This window comes from Rhynchophorus ferrugineus, unplaced genomic scaffold (genome assembly GCF_030347505.1).
Source record: "Rhynchophorus ferrugineus isolate W39M unplaced genomic scaffold, kcgeb_rfMv2 rfM4, whole genome shotgun sequence".
In the NCBI taxonomy this organism is placed as follows: Eukaryota; Metazoa; Arthropoda; class Insecta; order Coleoptera; family Curculionidae; genus Rhynchophorus; species Rhynchophorus ferrugineus.
In genome coordinates this window covers 22,833,028-22,849,576 of record NW_027472583.1, presented here as the reverse complement: position 1 = coordinate 22,849,576, position 16,549 = coordinate 22,833,028, and the positions used below count along the sequence as shown (strand labels likewise).

At 32.2% G+C, this 16,549-nt stretch overlaps 1 protein-coding gene across 1 annotated transcript in view; it reads left to right on the top strand.

The window, feature by feature from the left end:
• The window catches only part of LOC143196323 (uncharacterized), a 47,908-nt gene that overhangs the window by 7,701 nt on the left and 23,658 nt on the right, over nt 1–16,549 (top strand). The window contains exons 5-17 of the mRNA XM_076403988.1: nt 1,526–1,618; nt 1,671–1,854; nt 1,910–2,066; nt 2,206–2,287; nt 3,410–3,590; nt 6,155–6,338; nt 6,390–6,667; nt 6,722–6,906; nt 9,274–9,444; nt 10,880–11,026; nt 11,088–11,166; nt 11,218–11,534; nt 11,745–11,875. Coding sequence (XP_076260103.1) covers nt 1,526–1,618; nt 1,671–1,854; nt 1,910–2,066; nt 2,206–2,287; nt 3,410–3,590; nt 6,155–6,338; nt 6,390–6,667; nt 6,722–6,906; nt 9,274–9,444; nt 10,880–11,026; nt 11,088–11,166; nt 11,218–11,534; nt 11,745–11,875 — 2,189 coding nt within the window. The remainder of the gene's footprint in view (nt 1–1,525; nt 1,619–1,670; nt 1,855–1,909; nt 2,067–2,205; nt 2,288–3,409; nt 3,591–6,154; nt 6,339–6,389; nt 6,668–6,721; nt 6,907–9,273; nt 9,445–10,879; nt 11,027–11,087; nt 11,167–11,217; nt 11,535–11,744; nt 11,876–16,549) is intronic.

Here is a 16,549-nt window from a genome sequence, read left to right as displayed (position 1 = left end):
TTTACCCAAAAGTATATAGCACATCTTATTATTTGTAATATTCTGCACAGTCATTATGTAGTGTACAATTAAAGGGTTTTAAATTTACATTTTTCAAAGATATTTGACAAAAATATGTTATATTATCGACGTGGCAATATAAAATAAAAGAGTTTAAAATAAAGAGACCTACTGACAATATAATAAAACAATTTTCTGGGGCATAAGATATTACCTTGACTCATTTATTCATATAGGAACATGTGGAATTGATGTTATAGAGTCATCCCCTGTTAATATTGAATGTAAATTATTTAAATAGCCCTCAGGTTCATCCTCTTAACATTTTCCTGAAGGCCAATGAGATGAAAAAAATTAACTTATGTTGTGCGCTTCAAATTATTTCGAAAAAATAATACATACTAGCCGAGCATGTATATTCCTGAATCCATGAGCTAGATCCAAAAAAACTATCCCGGTTAAGTAGCCTTAAGTCAATATATTTATTTGAATAATTGCAGTTTTTTTTTTCTTTAATGAAATAAACCACTCAAGGTAGTTATTAAATTGATGACACTTTAACAAATTTGTTCTTACTTGAGTAATAAATTTTACACCAAAATTCCTTGTGTAAAGGTTAATACTCTCTTAATTGATTAGCATTCAAGAGCTATTATTTTATTGGAGCTGCAACTATTGATCCAAGAGGAAAAATATATAGCCATTTGCAAAAAAATCTCTAAATATCTAAAATTAAAAAATAAATATTTTATATTTATATATATGAATAAACTTACCCCAGCTTACAACAACAAAACATGCTGTAACGATCATCAATTTCTTTGATACTTAATCCAATCGGTTTGAGATTTTTAACATTATCAACCATTTTTTAATTGCAACCAATACTTCTTCGAACGAAAACGATTCTGCATTTTTTTAATATCTGTGCATCCGGCTACACAACACTTCCTAGACCGATAATTCACTTTACTTTTTGTATTACCGACTTATCAATTTTAATGAACTAATAATTTAATCTCTTAACGCACTATTCCTTATGTCAGTTGTACTGGAAATGGTGCTCAAAATAAATGAACAACAAACGTACCATAGAAACGAAGTAAGCCAATTAAATCCCGCCGCCATTTATAGCGAATAAAACAAGTAATTAGCTACATCTAGATGTTGGACGTCGCGAAACATTTCTCCAAAATTTCCTATGAAGTATGATCTCTATTTCTCTATGGGTACTAGTGTAAAAACACTAGTACAGTAAAAATTAGTGTATCAAGTTGTTGGTTTTTTCTTGTAGTAATTTATGACTGACTGAATATTACCAATTAGACAAGTATTATTCAGATTGTAATTTTTAGTAATATCACTGAAATATTACTTAATGGCATTGAAGAAATAATTTAAATAAAAAAAATAGCAAGTTGTATTCAACATTTCCAGCAGATTGCTCATTCTAATTGTAATACATGAGCTAATCTTCATTAGCTTTAAATCGTATTAATATATAACATTTTTTGTATTTATATAGTTATGCTGAAATGGGTTTTCCTAAAATGGATCAGGTCGCTATTCCTGATTTCGCAGCTGGTGCTATGGAAAATTGGGGTTTGGTGACATATAGGTTTGATTACAAATGCTTTTATTCTCGGGATATTCACTACGTTATATTGCAGGGAGCGACTTTTACTGTACAATGATGATATCACCATTAACAGGGACAAGCAGAACATTGCCACTGTTATATCTCACGAATTTGCTCATATGTGGTTCGGAAACTTGGTTACTATGGATTGGTGGTCCGAGACTTTCCTTAATGAGGGATTCGCTACCTATTTCGAATATTTCACGACCCATGATGTACATTTTCAATAACACCGAGTTTGATATTGTTATGACGTAATACTTTTTTTAGGTGCTTCCGGAGTGGGAGTTGGACAAACAGTTTGTTACGCGCGTTATACAACCAATTCTTGAGACTGATTCCCAAGCTTCATCTCAGGCACTACAAGCTCCAGCAAATTCCGATGCCCAAGTTATGAATCGATTTTCCCGAATTTCTTATTTTAAGGGTTAGTCGCAAGTATTTAAAACCAAACTGATGATTATTTCGATATAGTTATTATATTATAATTGTTATAATAAGAAAACTGACCTGTCAATGTTTGCTTCGTTAAATTTCCTTTAAAATTTCTGCATTTTTTTTTATAGGAGCTAGCATCTTTCGTATGGCTGAATATATCATTGGCCCTGATGCATTTCAGAATGGACTGAAAAGTTATTTATTAGAATAGTAAGTATAGCTGTGATAAAAACTATTTTTAACCGACTTCAAAAAAGGAGGTTCTACTTTCGACTGTTAATGTATGTTCTTCGATTTCTCCGTCAATTATGGATCGATTTTCAAAATTCTTTTTTTATTCGAAACAGTGCACTTCCGAGGTGGGGTAGGGGGGATATCGAGGGAAACGCTCAAATTTTAAAGGCACGCACAATGTTTTCACATATTTTTAATCTAAACTAATCAGATATTTGGGTATAATGTTATTGCAAAACTGATGTGTCGGAAAGTCGGAAAGTCGTTTAGTAAAAAAACCATTCAGTTTGATTTTTAAGCACTAACTATAGCATATGAGGCCTCGTAGAAATATGATCGACAACTGCTTCTATGGTGTAATGGTTAAAGCGTTTAGTTCCCAAACGGAGGTCGTGGGTTTGATTTCCGGCGGGGAAATAACTTTTTCGTTGTTTAGTTAGAACATTTGTCATATCACATAGACTAGGTATCGGACCCCGGGACCTGAAGCGCTTCTTATTTTCAATCATTGTTTCTTTATTCCTATTTTTCCTATTGCGGACTGTACCTTTACTTGGCCTACCCATTGTAATATTATGTAAAATAAGTGCGTGATTTATTGAGTAAATATCTAACACTAAAAATATTGAAAAGATTGTTCGGCACCGAATTCGGTATATATTTTTAATAATTGTTCATGAATCTCTATGGGTGCCACATCTTCTAAAAATAAGAATGTAATTAGGGTACCATACCTAATTTTTCTCATCATACAAATATTGCTATATGCCAATTTCAAAAAAGCTGCAGGTATATCAATGAGCTGAAAGATTAATATGACATTTTTGAAATATTCACAATAGGGCAATACCATTTTTAGAAAATATGAAAACAACTTAAGAACATCTAGGACAACTACAATTGACACATTTTAAATGGCACCCAAGCATTCAATTTGCTTCTGTTACTTTAATATCATTTTCCATCACACACATTAAAGCTTCGAAGCACGGGAGAACTTGAAAATGTATGTGATTTAATTTTTTTTATCCAAATTAAAATTTAGTGAAATTTGAGAGCGTTATAATTTCTTAAAACTAATGTTATTTTTATTTACAGCCAATTTCTTAATACAAAACCAGAAGATTTGTGGAGACACCTTGAAGATCAGTTGACCGAAACTGAAAAATCAAAGTTACCAGCTGACTTAGGTACTATTATGTCTAACTGGGTAGCACAAGCAGGTTATCCGTTGATAGACGTCCAATATGACAATGGCAATTTTATTATTAAGCAGTCGGTATGTTTAATTTTTCGCTAAAAATTCTTACTATAAGGTGTATCTACAAGATATATTAAAGACATTGATGGGAAGTATTGGTTCTCTAAATTGTTCGTGTAAATTTAGAAGTTTTATAAGGGAACCAAGATTTGCAATACTGCAATTTTTATGATGAATTTTATATATCTTGAGCTTTATTCTTTTGGTAAAACAAACGAACATAAGATTTTCTATACAATACGGTACATTTATTATTTTATTATAAACTACTTCAGTCAGGCCCATTTTTAGAACCTCATAATTTAACTTTCTTCGATTTTAGCTTCATGCTAAGTGATATGTAGACACGTTTTATTTGAAATTGTTATTTAGTTTGATATAAGGAAATCGGAATTTCTATTACTTTGGTTTTTACTTTTTTAGAAATAATGACTAGAAAGATCAGGTCGATTGATGAAACTGTGTTGACAAATGACAAAATTCCTTTTATAACATATATTCAAATATCCGCAATGTTTCTCCAGAAAATGGGTTAAGGTAACTAGCGATAGAAATTCTTTAAAAAAGACACAATTTAATTTTCACGTATGCCAAATTTAAAAATTAAGTTTAACATGTTCCTTCTTATTGGACAATTATTTCTTAAAACGTTGCAACAGATGGATAAATAATCGTTTTCTTACGATGATGTCGTTTTATGATTTCATCTCACTTAATTGAGATTTTAATGAAAGATTAAGAAAAGAAATTGAGTATTTGATTGGCGCTTTAGGTCACGTTTATGACTATCTAACATATGTACGTTTTTATTTACTAATTAACTGTGAATTCGCAAAATGCAAAGGAAAAGGGAAAACAAAAAATAAAGCCCCTTGTCGTAAACTTACAATTCGAGGATATTTTTATAAACTGAAGATCACACGAAATAAACTGCATAAATTTTGGTTCAAGACTAAATTTAAGACAATTTAAGTTTTAATCATAATAGTATACCGGAGTTGTCAAATGTCAATATATATAGTTAAAATAGAGTGATGTACAGAGTGTTAATTTTCAAATAAAATCAAAATGTAATTTTTCAATTCCATTTGTTAATATAAAATTTCATATAAATACAAATATTATACAATATGTAAATATAAAATAATTAAATATAAATATATAAATAAATAATAATTAAATGTGGATGTAAAAATGGCTGCAATCTAATTGAAAACATAATATATCTCGTGGCAAATATAATCAAAATTGTCTATAGCTCTTTTTCCCTATTGCATATTTCTTTACTGTTATCAATTCAAATAAGATCTATTAAAGTATATACATTTTTGTTCCCTCATACTGAAAGCAGAGCAGCACAGCTGTTTGTGAACATTTTACTTACTTGTTCAACACAAAAATATATGTCAAGTTATAATAATTTTTACAATGTTATTGCGAAAATTATGGAATGTATAATTAAAACAGTTAAATCGTATGGTATACGTCAGAATTGAGGAAACATAACAAAAAGTAATTCTTTAAAGAACAGCAACAAAAAAATTAAATGTTTGATATAAATAATAATTGCTGTTGTGCTTTTATTATGGCAAAAACAAGGAGTTAAAAAGACAGCTTAACCATCTATTAACAATATAACAAAAGAAGCATGTTAATTACTTCTCTATAAAATCAAGCTTACCTTGTTGATCTACAAATTGTATTATATTATTTTGTATTAATGTATTTTATTAACATCCTTGTTGAAAATGTTATCTCGGTATAGAAGCCTTAGGCCAAAATATTAATTATAAGTATCTTGACCAATATACATTTGTGTCAAGTAAATGAACCCCTTCAAAATAATTATGTTTTAAATTGATGGCACTTTACAAACAACCTTTTAAAGAGTAACAAAAACTTTTCCTGTAGTATAATCACATTTACCTTCAATGTAATTTTACCATTGCCCCATTTGGACACATTTTGGTTTTAATGTGTGGGTAATATTTTCATGGTTTCTTCTGTTGTGTTCCTGTAAATAATAATATATATCAACACAAATGGTTTATATAAATAATTGTATACGTGCCAGATAAATGCAATGCTAAGTCACACACACATCCTTAATCTAGCTAACTTGGATTGTCTTTTCCAAGCAAAACTATGTCTGCTGTTTTATTTCCGCACATACACTGGATACACAACACTTTTGAGATTGAAGATATATTATAATCAAATAGTAGTGATTATATTTAAGACACAAAAATGTTAATTGTTTTTTATGTCAGGCACAAAAATGGCGACGTAAGGAAACTGAAACAAACAATGGCGTTTTAGAAATGAGCCAATCAAATGCCTTTGTAGGCCAATTCAAATGAACCAATCAAAAAAGTGGTCTCAGAGCCAACATTGAATGGACCACGCAAAAAATTTCCTCAGTTTCGCCTATTCAAATAAAACCTCTATATACACTCTATGATAGTTAATTGACAGTTCGGGTATATTATTGTAATTAAAACTTAAACGTAAATAGACTTATTTATTTCTTTATACCATTACTTTTATTAGTATGTTTTATTAGTAATCCCATATAATTTCAGGGGCGATTTTTGTTAAATGGTGTTAATTCAAGTTTGTCTTGGTACGTTCCTCTTACATACACCGTACCAAATAGTTCCAGTCGATTCGAGAACACCACCGTTAGTTTGTGGTTGAAACCTTCAGAATCTGTAACCATTCCCCAGGAAGAAGCAAGCTGGATAATACTAAATAACAAAGTTACAGGTGAGGAAAGACTCTGAGTACTAATATTTATTTATTTCAATTATCATTTAGGTTTCTATAGAGTGCATTATAATGATATCTGGAGTAAAATTGCGGAGGCTTTACAGGGCGATAGTCATTCTTCGATACCCGAATTAAATCGCGCTGCCCTGGTTGATGACATCTTCAACCTGGCCAGAGCAAATATTATATCCTACACTAATGCTCTCAATTATGTCGAATTCTTGAAGGATGAAACGTCTCATCACGTGTGGACCGCTGCCATCAATGGTTTCAACTTTCTTTTGCAACGTGTCGGCGCTGATACAACCTTAGGAAAATCTATTTCAGTAAGTATGTTTAATTTTGGTGAATTTGTTATTGTTTAAGTTCTTTTATTGTAGGAGCACGTCTTGAATCTTCTGGCTAAGGTATATGCCACAGTTCCATGGATTCAAGTTGATAGTAACGACCATGCCTATAGCCTGAAACAGAGTGATATTCTTTCTGTTGCTTGTCGGTTAGGTCTCTCCAATTGCGTTAATCATGCTTTGGAACATCACGGTGAATTTTTACTGACTAGTAATTTGTAAGTCAATAAGTTGATTTCAGAAATTGAAATAAATAATATAATAATAAAAAAGTAAAATTGCCATATTGAATTAAATAGAACAGGATGAATTAATTTTTCAGTAATTAACTCAACGAAAGCATAGTGAAAAATGTATGGTCATTAGGTTCCAGTTCTTGCATTAATTGAACTTTGTAAACATAAAGATGCAAATATGTGGTCAATATATCAAGACTAGAGCATTTGTCAATATTAGCATTTGAACCATTTAATCAAATCAATCAATATTTTTGTTTTATTCGGGCTTTTTCCTTCACTTAAGATGTCTTTTGGTCTTTGTCTTTTTCGTCCTTGTTTCCCATACTATCTTATACTCTGTTGTCTTTTTCCTATATACCCTTTTGATAGTTCCATCTTGAGTTATGTTCTTATACCTGTGTTTTTCATTCTATCATTGTTACTCTTTTTGGTCGTCTGAAATATTTCATTTCCGTTGCTTGGATGTTTATTTCGTTTTCTTTGACGCTACAAATACCAGCGGAGTTTCAGAATTCGCTTTGTATATCCTCCCTGTATATATGTATATACGTTTTTGTTTTGTTTGATACCTCTTTTTGGTTAATAAAGGTACTTCATTGTGAAGTATAAACTCGTAGCTGTTTCATTTATGGCATTAATTTTCTTTTGCCGACTGACTTGTTCTATTTTTACTCCTTTAATTTCGATTTTAATTTTTTCTGGTTTCCCGTGATCAACATTATCATCATCTTTTTTATCCATTATCATTTTATTTGCTTTTGATAAAACATTTTGTGGTTTTTATACTATTTGTTATATCCCAAATTGTATCCATGTTTTATTTGTGTCCATTTGTCCATTACTTCCCCATTCCGGCATTCATTTTACTCTTCTTTTGTTTTTCTTGTACTCTTCATAGTTTTCAATTATATTTTCATTCAGGTAGTTTCCGTACGTTCCTATTTTATTTCTAAATACAACTATGCTGTCTGATTTTTTTATTATATGTTCCTTAGTCAATTGTTAAAATAGTTCCAAAGTTATGAAGTTGTCTGTCCTCTATATGCATCTTATATGATTTATTTACTTTTTATTGGCCAATTGAATCATTTTCAACAAAAAATTGTGCTGTTATTAGTTACCAGGTGTAACGGAAAGTAATTTTTTTCGCAAAAAATGCATAATTTTCAAGAATATGGAAAAACTTATTTATTCAAAGTATTAGACGTTTGATTCTATACGTCTTGCCCGCCTTTCAAGCAATTTATGGATGTTATTCGAAAAAAAAACACTCTGTCCTTTGAGCAAAACCATTCATAGAACCATTTTCTAACTTCTTCGATATTGACGAAGTGCTGCTCTGCAGGCACATATCCCATTGATGCGAAAAATTGAAACTCGGGTGGAGATAAAGGCGGGTGTGATAATATGTCCCATCTAAGTGCTTTCAATGCTTTCTTGTTTTATGAGATGACGCGTTATCGTGCTGTAAAATCATTTTACCGTGTTTTCGGGCCCATTCTTGATGTTTTTCGATAAATGCATGATTCAATTTAATTAAATGTTGTCGGTAACGATCACTATTAATTATTATTTCACTAGATTTCAATAGTTCATAATACGCCACGCCACTCTGGTTCCACCAGAGCATTATCTTTCCACCAAAACGATTTGGCCTTGGACTCGAGCGGCCGGCATCGCCAGGTGATCGAAATAAATGCACTTTTCATCATCCGTTACTATTCTATGCAGAAATAATTTCCGATCATACATTTGAAGCAGCATTTTACAGAAGATTTTTCGATTTTCCATTTGCCTGTCATTCAATTGATGTATATTGTGATTGTCTTTCCGCCTTTTGGATTTTACCCAATGCTCATAGTCGGTCGTTAATCATTGTTTGAACAACATTTAGCTAGCAATTGTTAATTTTGTGCTAAATATTTTTGAGTTTAGGTTAGGTTTTCATCTAATCTAATAACTTTTGCCGTTTTGCTTCTTCAGACTTTTTCGGTCGATCAGAACTTTCTTCTCCTTGCACATCGAAATCACCTCTTTAGAATTTTTGAAACCACGCCTTACATGTTCTTAAGGTTACAGTATACTCACCGTAAGTTTCTATCACCATACGATGACTTTCATGACATATGTTTCAAATCATAAAATTGCATACCTAATCCTAGCGACATCTGTTAGAAAGAACGGTAATAACTTTCCTGGATATCTGGTATTTTAAATTTTTAGTTCACATTTGACGTTTTATTACACATGACAATCTAATTGCGTAGTAATAGTTTTTAGTATTCGGTCATATTAATAGCTTTTTTAATTAATGTAATTTGGATTTATCTGGATATATATTTTTAGACCCTCCAAAAACTTAATTCCAATTATTTACTGTACTGCTCTGCGTCATGGTAATGAGCCGTCCAATTTTAACATTATTTGGAGTAATTATGGATTGTCGAGCGATGCGGGCGAAAGAGTACAATTGTTGAATGCTTTAGGATGTACCCAAAATCCAACCCAACAAGAACAGTAAGTATATTAATTTATCAAAATTTTAATTAATGAAACAAAGGCGTTATAAAATATTAATTTATTTAACATTATAGTACATCTAGTACATGTATTATCGAAGGACGTAAACTATAATTAATTATGCAGTCAAAATGGTTTGTAGGTTAGGCTTGTGTTTTATTATATTTACATTGAACTCTTTTCTAGTATATTTCTACTATTTACTACTATTTCATTGTATAACCAAGTAATGTATTTTACTTTAATTAGTTCTTTTTTCTTTCCGTACAGTGTTTCCATGTAAAATAATTTTGATATCACTGTATTTCTCCTTAGTTTGTTCTGTTACTGCATGTATACATCTTTCTTGATAAAACTATTTTTAATCACTGCATCCTCCTTAATGCATTCGCCATATCTGCAAAAGAGTTGGTATTCTTTCTCTCCTCACATATTTTAAGCAATTGTCCATTTATATTGTAAGCAGTTACACACATATCTCGACACAAAAATCTTTCACACTCTACAATACAATTTGCTACAGTTTTGCAATGTGTCTGATCGCGTTCGTTCGACCAAGACAATTTGAAGGTGTTATTAACCACTCCTGTTTTTAGAACAATGAAGAACAATATGTTTATGATAATCAATTTTTATTTCAAAATTTACCTTTTTTCCATCAACTTGTTGTCTTAACACTATTTTTATTATCATCTTGCCATGAATTCCCATTAACCATGTCTTCTGGATTATATTTCATGCTTTTAAAAATTGAATTCTTTTAAAAGCAATATTTGGAAGCTTATTAGATCTATTCTGGTGGCTTATCTTTACACTATTTAAATCCTATATTACCCTATTATTAACAGTGTATGAAGGGATGCTCCACATCGGTCAAATAGCTACTATGTATAAGCTTTCTATGGATACATTCCATACTAACAGTCTTTTCTGAAATAATTTTATTATATTGAAAAAACTGCTCACTGTTTTTATACATTACATATATTTGATCTCTGATAGAGCTAACATCAAGCTGATTTTAATTCGTCACCCGCTTAGTACGAGGATGGTTTCTTTTCGGTGAATCTAAGATTATATTTTTCATTTCTTGATATTATTTTCAATAAAAACCACAACAACTTAACACTTAACGTTAAAATGTTCATCTAATATGAATTTTACTGGCAAGAGCGGCCACCATTATCTTGCTAATATTATTAAATATACTTATTAATATAAAAACAGGTCCCAGTAAACATATAATTGGATAGCAATAGATAGTAACCATATGACTAAATTTTTAGTATTAAGCTGTTGAACAATGCAGAATTAAAATTCAAACAAATAATCTCCTCATTTCAATACAGATAAAGAAGGAAGCAACAAAAAGTTAAAAATTTGAAACAAACGACAAAAGTCATAAAACTTTTCATTTTTTTGTTATTTTTAGGTATCTTAATAAATCTATCAACCCTCAATCGGGTATAAGACCACAAGATGCCAGCATCGTCTTCACATCTGTTTATTCGAGTAATCCAAGTGGTGTTGACGTGGCTTTCCGATTCCTTCAAGCAAATTATGAAGAAATCGCCGAGAGGTTCGTAGTATAGGTCCATATTTCTTGTTAAAGTTAAGAGCTAATTTTATATAACACTTAGATATCAGAGTATGAACGCTTTGTCCACTTTAATTTCTGGATTAGCAGAAAGATTTACAACAACGGAACAAATCGAAGAGGTTCGATGCCCTAATTATCATGTACTGATAATTTAATACATTTTGTTATAGTTAAGAAGGTTTATTGACACGTCTAGTTTGGACCAGGACTTCCGTGAGGCTTGTGAATCTGCTCTTGCCAGAGCTGAGGGTAACTTGGAATGGTTACAAAAACATTTGCCAGAATTGTACGAGATATATGAGTTAGATGAATTCGGTGAGACTCCCACGACTAGTACCACTTCAGAATTATCAACATCTCCAGTAACGACACCATCTCCAGTAACACCAGCACCAGCACCTCTCCCTGATAGAGCAAAAATGTTATCGTTTAATTTTGTTTTTGTATTATTAATAACAATTATCTCAGTAAGTGTAGCTGTATATTAGTAGAAACAATTGTATGTTGATTATTACGAAACTGTTAAATTTATATTAATTTATTTGCAATATTAATAATGTGAAAAAAATGTATAAATATTTATCCTACTATTAAAATAAATATTCAACGAAAATATATGTTTTGTAATGTACAATTTCAACCGGAATTGGACCTGTGTTACAGTTATAGATGGCGTGACTCTCGCTTAGTCACGAAGCAATCTTTTAGTCCTGAAGCAAAGTCTACATCTGAGATTTCAGATCCAAAATGAATTAGCGTTTTATGGATGTACTTTCACTGCTGAATTCTATACACAATTCAAGGGCTTATTGTCTATTAAACCTTCGGGTAAGTTTACTGTTGTCGGATAGTTATTTCGGGGTTTTATCTTCACGCAATCTCACTTGATTCTATTTCTAACATTCTCTGGAGTGTTAACAATGCTGCGGGGTACTTTGTTTTTATAAGTTTGGATCATTTCCTTTCTTTCATCTTTCCACTTAGTTTGGCTTCCAGTGTCATGTCTAAATATTTTACTGTTTGACCGAGGTTTACTCGAGATATTTCTCCACTCTTCGTCTCTCGGACAATAGATTTATAACCGAGCTGGCCGATATTTTAGGCCAATAAATTATTCGGCTCTTCGTAGCCTTATTCTATCACAGCCGATACTCCGTGTCCCGTCGTGCTCTAACTCCAAATTGTCTCGACCATCTTCGGCGAGCGATTAACTCATGTACCGCAAGATGCGTGGTGTGACAACGACGCCACGTCCTTGCCAGGCCCTTGTGCCCCTTAACGGTGTCATCGGTTACGGACACCCTCCTTACTAACAGTAAGAAGTATCAGTTAGGGTCATAGGATCAGCTGATAGGGTGGGATTTAGTGGGTAGCCCAGAGGCAGTCCAACTCGCTTATTCCTGCGGGTCTTCCCGATCAGGTATCCGTAACAGGATTCCCCTATCCGGTTTCAGGCCAAAAAAAAAATCATCGCAAACAAAGGACAAGGAGGTTGTCCAAAATGGATTACCCTTCAAGGCCAACACTCATGGAACTCTAATATTATATAAAATTTTATTACCTAAGTTTTTATCCAAAGATGGTACAAAATGACACCACGATACATAATTTTCTAATGTAATAACCAAATGCTGCCAATAAATGGTTAAAACTAAAAAACATAGAGGATATGAAGCATAGCCTTTGAAATACATTGTTTTTGGCATTTTAAAACTTCTAAAAATGATCATCCTATCAGTATATATTACGTTTACAGTGATATTTATCTGAGCCTTATGATTTCCAAGAAAGTTTCTAAACTGTATGTTAAAAATTAATACTAAAACAGGCGAAGAAGTTAATTACATTTGTTTTAAACTAAGTTTCGTTTAAACTTAAAATCAGTGATGGTTTGACTTTCATTTACACTTTTGGTCTTCTGCTGTATCTCTTGTTTTCGACTTACATTTATTATTCTTAAACTATTGAACATAAAGAAATTACTCCGGATTATATGCTTAATTTAAGTTAGCTATTTTAAGTCAGTGTCTCTTCGGATTCGATTAACTTAGACTTGATTAACAACCAATTAATTGTACTCGACTTTTTTTCGATGTATAGTGAATATTAAGATTGAAAAATCGGAGAAAGATCGCATTGGAGACTGTTCATAAAAGTGTGCAAGAGAATCTGGAACAGTCAATGAACAAACTCCAACTTAACACATTTTGGGTTTTTTTAGGTGCAAGTAGAACGATATAGACGTAGACCACATATTAGATGATTTGAGGTGAATGTGATGTGAATTGGCCGCCAGGATTATGCTATTTGATCCCACTAAACTTTTCCTTGTTCTATTGTCTGAAGATGTAAGCCATTAAGTCGTAAACGAAAGTTTCCTATAAAGTTGACATGACCCAGGTTATCACTCAAGTTAAGACGATATAACAGGTCAATTGAAAATTCCCCGGCCTACCACAGCAAAACACATTTCTTTTGGCAAAATTACTTTCTTTTATTCAATATAACTCCCTTCAAGTGTGATTTATCGATTTAGAGTACGATTTATCCTTTGCTTCAAAATAGGCATCAGTTTCGGCGACCACCTCTTCATTCGACGGAAATTTCTTCTCAGCGAGCATTCTTTTGAGATTTGAGAACAAGAATTAGTCGCTGGGGGCCAGATCTGGAGAATACGGTGGATGAGGAAGCAATTCGAAGCCCAATGCATGGATTTTTGGCATTGTTTTCAATGACTTGTGATACTGTGCATTGTCTTCTGAAGTGCATTTGAAGCAGCATTTCCAAATGCGGCCATATTTCGGCGATTTCGTCCTTTAAACGGTCCAATAATGCTATGTAATAGTCGCTATCCATGGTCCTTCCTTTCTCAAGGTAGTCAATGAAAATTATTCCATGCGCATCTCCAAATACAGACCGCATAACCTTGCCAGCCGACTGTTGCGTTTTCCCACGCTTTGGATCGGGTTCATAGTGTGCAGTCCACTCGGATGATTGTCCATTGGACTTCGGAGTGAAATGATGGAACCATGTTTCGTCGAGCCATTGTCACATATCGAGACAAAGCTCGGGTTTATTATGCTTGATCATCTTCAAACACTGCTCCGAATCATCAACCTGTCGTTCAAATATTCGTGAATGATATGATGTACACGTTCAGTTGATATCTTTAGAGTGTCTGCTATTTCATTCAATTTACGGTCATTCAAAATCAGTTTGTGGATTTTTTAATGTTTTCGTCGGTAACAAACTCTTTTGGTCATCCGGTGCGTTCTCCGTCTTCGGTGCTCATTTTGCCACCTCTAAACTTAGCATACCAGTCCTTGATGGTTGATTTTCCCATGGCGGTGACCAGAAACTCGGCATCAAGCCATGTTTTTGCTTCAACTGTGTTTTTCCCATCAAAAAGCAATTTTTTATCAATATGTAAAATTCCTTTTTATCCATTTTTTCACAATAACATAGTTGCTTCACTCAAAATGCTATAATTCACAAACTAATGATCTGACAGCTGTCAAATTTATACATGCAACTTTTGAGGATTAGGGCTAACTAAAAAACATATGGATTTAATTCTAGTAGTGACATATATGTGTCAGGCGGCGAACTTTTCAATTGATATGTTATTGTATATAAATAAATAGCTTTAGGTAGGTATTAAGCTAAATTGTGTGTATATTGTAAATAGATAAATAGGTGTAGGTTTAGGTTTCGCATATTAATGTAAACTTTAGTTCAGATAGAAAAATTGAATTTGAAATGCCAGAGATGCCAATGTTCCAGTGGTTTAATATTCAATTGGCTATTCAAATATTACTGCTATATTGGCATTAGCATGGGTATTATTCGATTGCATCTTTTAGACTTCTATTTTTACCTAGATATGCCCTTCAGAACCTCAAAATATACTTTGTTATATCGTTATATTGACCATTTTATGTTATATCTACCAGAGTTAATCAAAAATTTGTGTGTATTGAAGTGTAGGAAACGGGATTTAAGTTTTTCTTATTTGTGTTACTAATCTGCAAAGGCGTATTTTTAACATGGATAGATAGAAGACCATGTTCGCTTGGACGATGAGTAATGGTGGGCACCCGCAACTAGTTACTTCAACGAGAACTTGGTACCTATTAGTTTTTTTAAGGCTCCGCTTGTCAGAAAAGTTGGAAATACAATCGAAGAAACCTAACCATAAATTGACAAATTTTAGAGGGTTACGTGGGACTTTCTCTGGGCTTATCGCATAAAAGTCACCCTCGAGCTGATTATTTGATTACTGCTCACATAGTTTCGGGTTGTAGATGAAACTAATAACGAAGAAATTATTTAATTATTACTTGAGTGGTTGGCAATGCCGGTTCAGAAAATTTGTTATCTCGTTGCCTTTTTGTTGTTGTTGTTGACTTTATCGACTGAGATGCGAAACAAGTTTTCTGTATGTTGATTTGCAATTTCCAGAGTTTTAACCATTATGCCATGCGTCGAATTGTTTTAAAACTTATTTTGAACGTTCTCCGTTTTCTAGAGGCCTCTAAATAGGTTACACTAAACAAAAATCTCCAAGAAACCTGGTTCGCTGCATAAAAAACCAATTATATTATTCCCAGCTTGATTGAGAACATCCACTTGCAGATACTAGTAAATTAATAAATTAATATAATTCAGAGTTCTTGAGTTGATGAATAGATATCCCTTGTCGTTTAATGGATGTAGTATGAGATGATGTTGTTCCGTAGATATTGATTTTGCTTGCTAACGTAGCCATCCACTTAAAGATGCATTTCGTCGCTAAATATGTTATTTGTCGGTTTAATATTATTTTCGGTTAAAATTGATGTTAAATTTTGGATTTCTTAATCAGCGACAAAATCGCATTGTCTTTAGTCATTAGCGTTGAACCCCTGAGCCAACTGAATCTTGTGGGAGTGCAGACCTATGTCCCGAGAATTTTCCATTTGAAGACTACAAAAGACGGGTCACAAGTTAATGGTTGTTCTGGCGCAAGGAACTATTCACTAAATCTGTCGTTTTGAATTTGCTTACCAAACATTGGATAGTCAACTGCTGTCCATTTTGTAACTTTAAAATTATACGCTTAGTACAATCACAATCTTGATAAATTAGAGAAAATATACTTGTATACATTTTATTGTACCTTATTATAATTTACCTGTTTTCATCATATCTAATATTTTTTATAGTTACAAATATTAAAGCAGAAAAAATTATTAGATGCCTTCTAATTATAGCATCAAATATGGCTGTTTATATGACTTGCGAGAGAGATCTGATTTAACATTATATTGACAGAGATTAGATAAGCTTTCTTTAAATATAGGACTATTCAGACAATCTTAACATTATACCATTCTGTGTTTAATACTGTTCTCTAATAAATGTAAGTAATTTTTAACGACTCTTAAATATATTAATTTAAATGTTGTAATAATTTTGTACACGTATGCAAAATTGAAATTATTAATATTTATTGGTAATTAG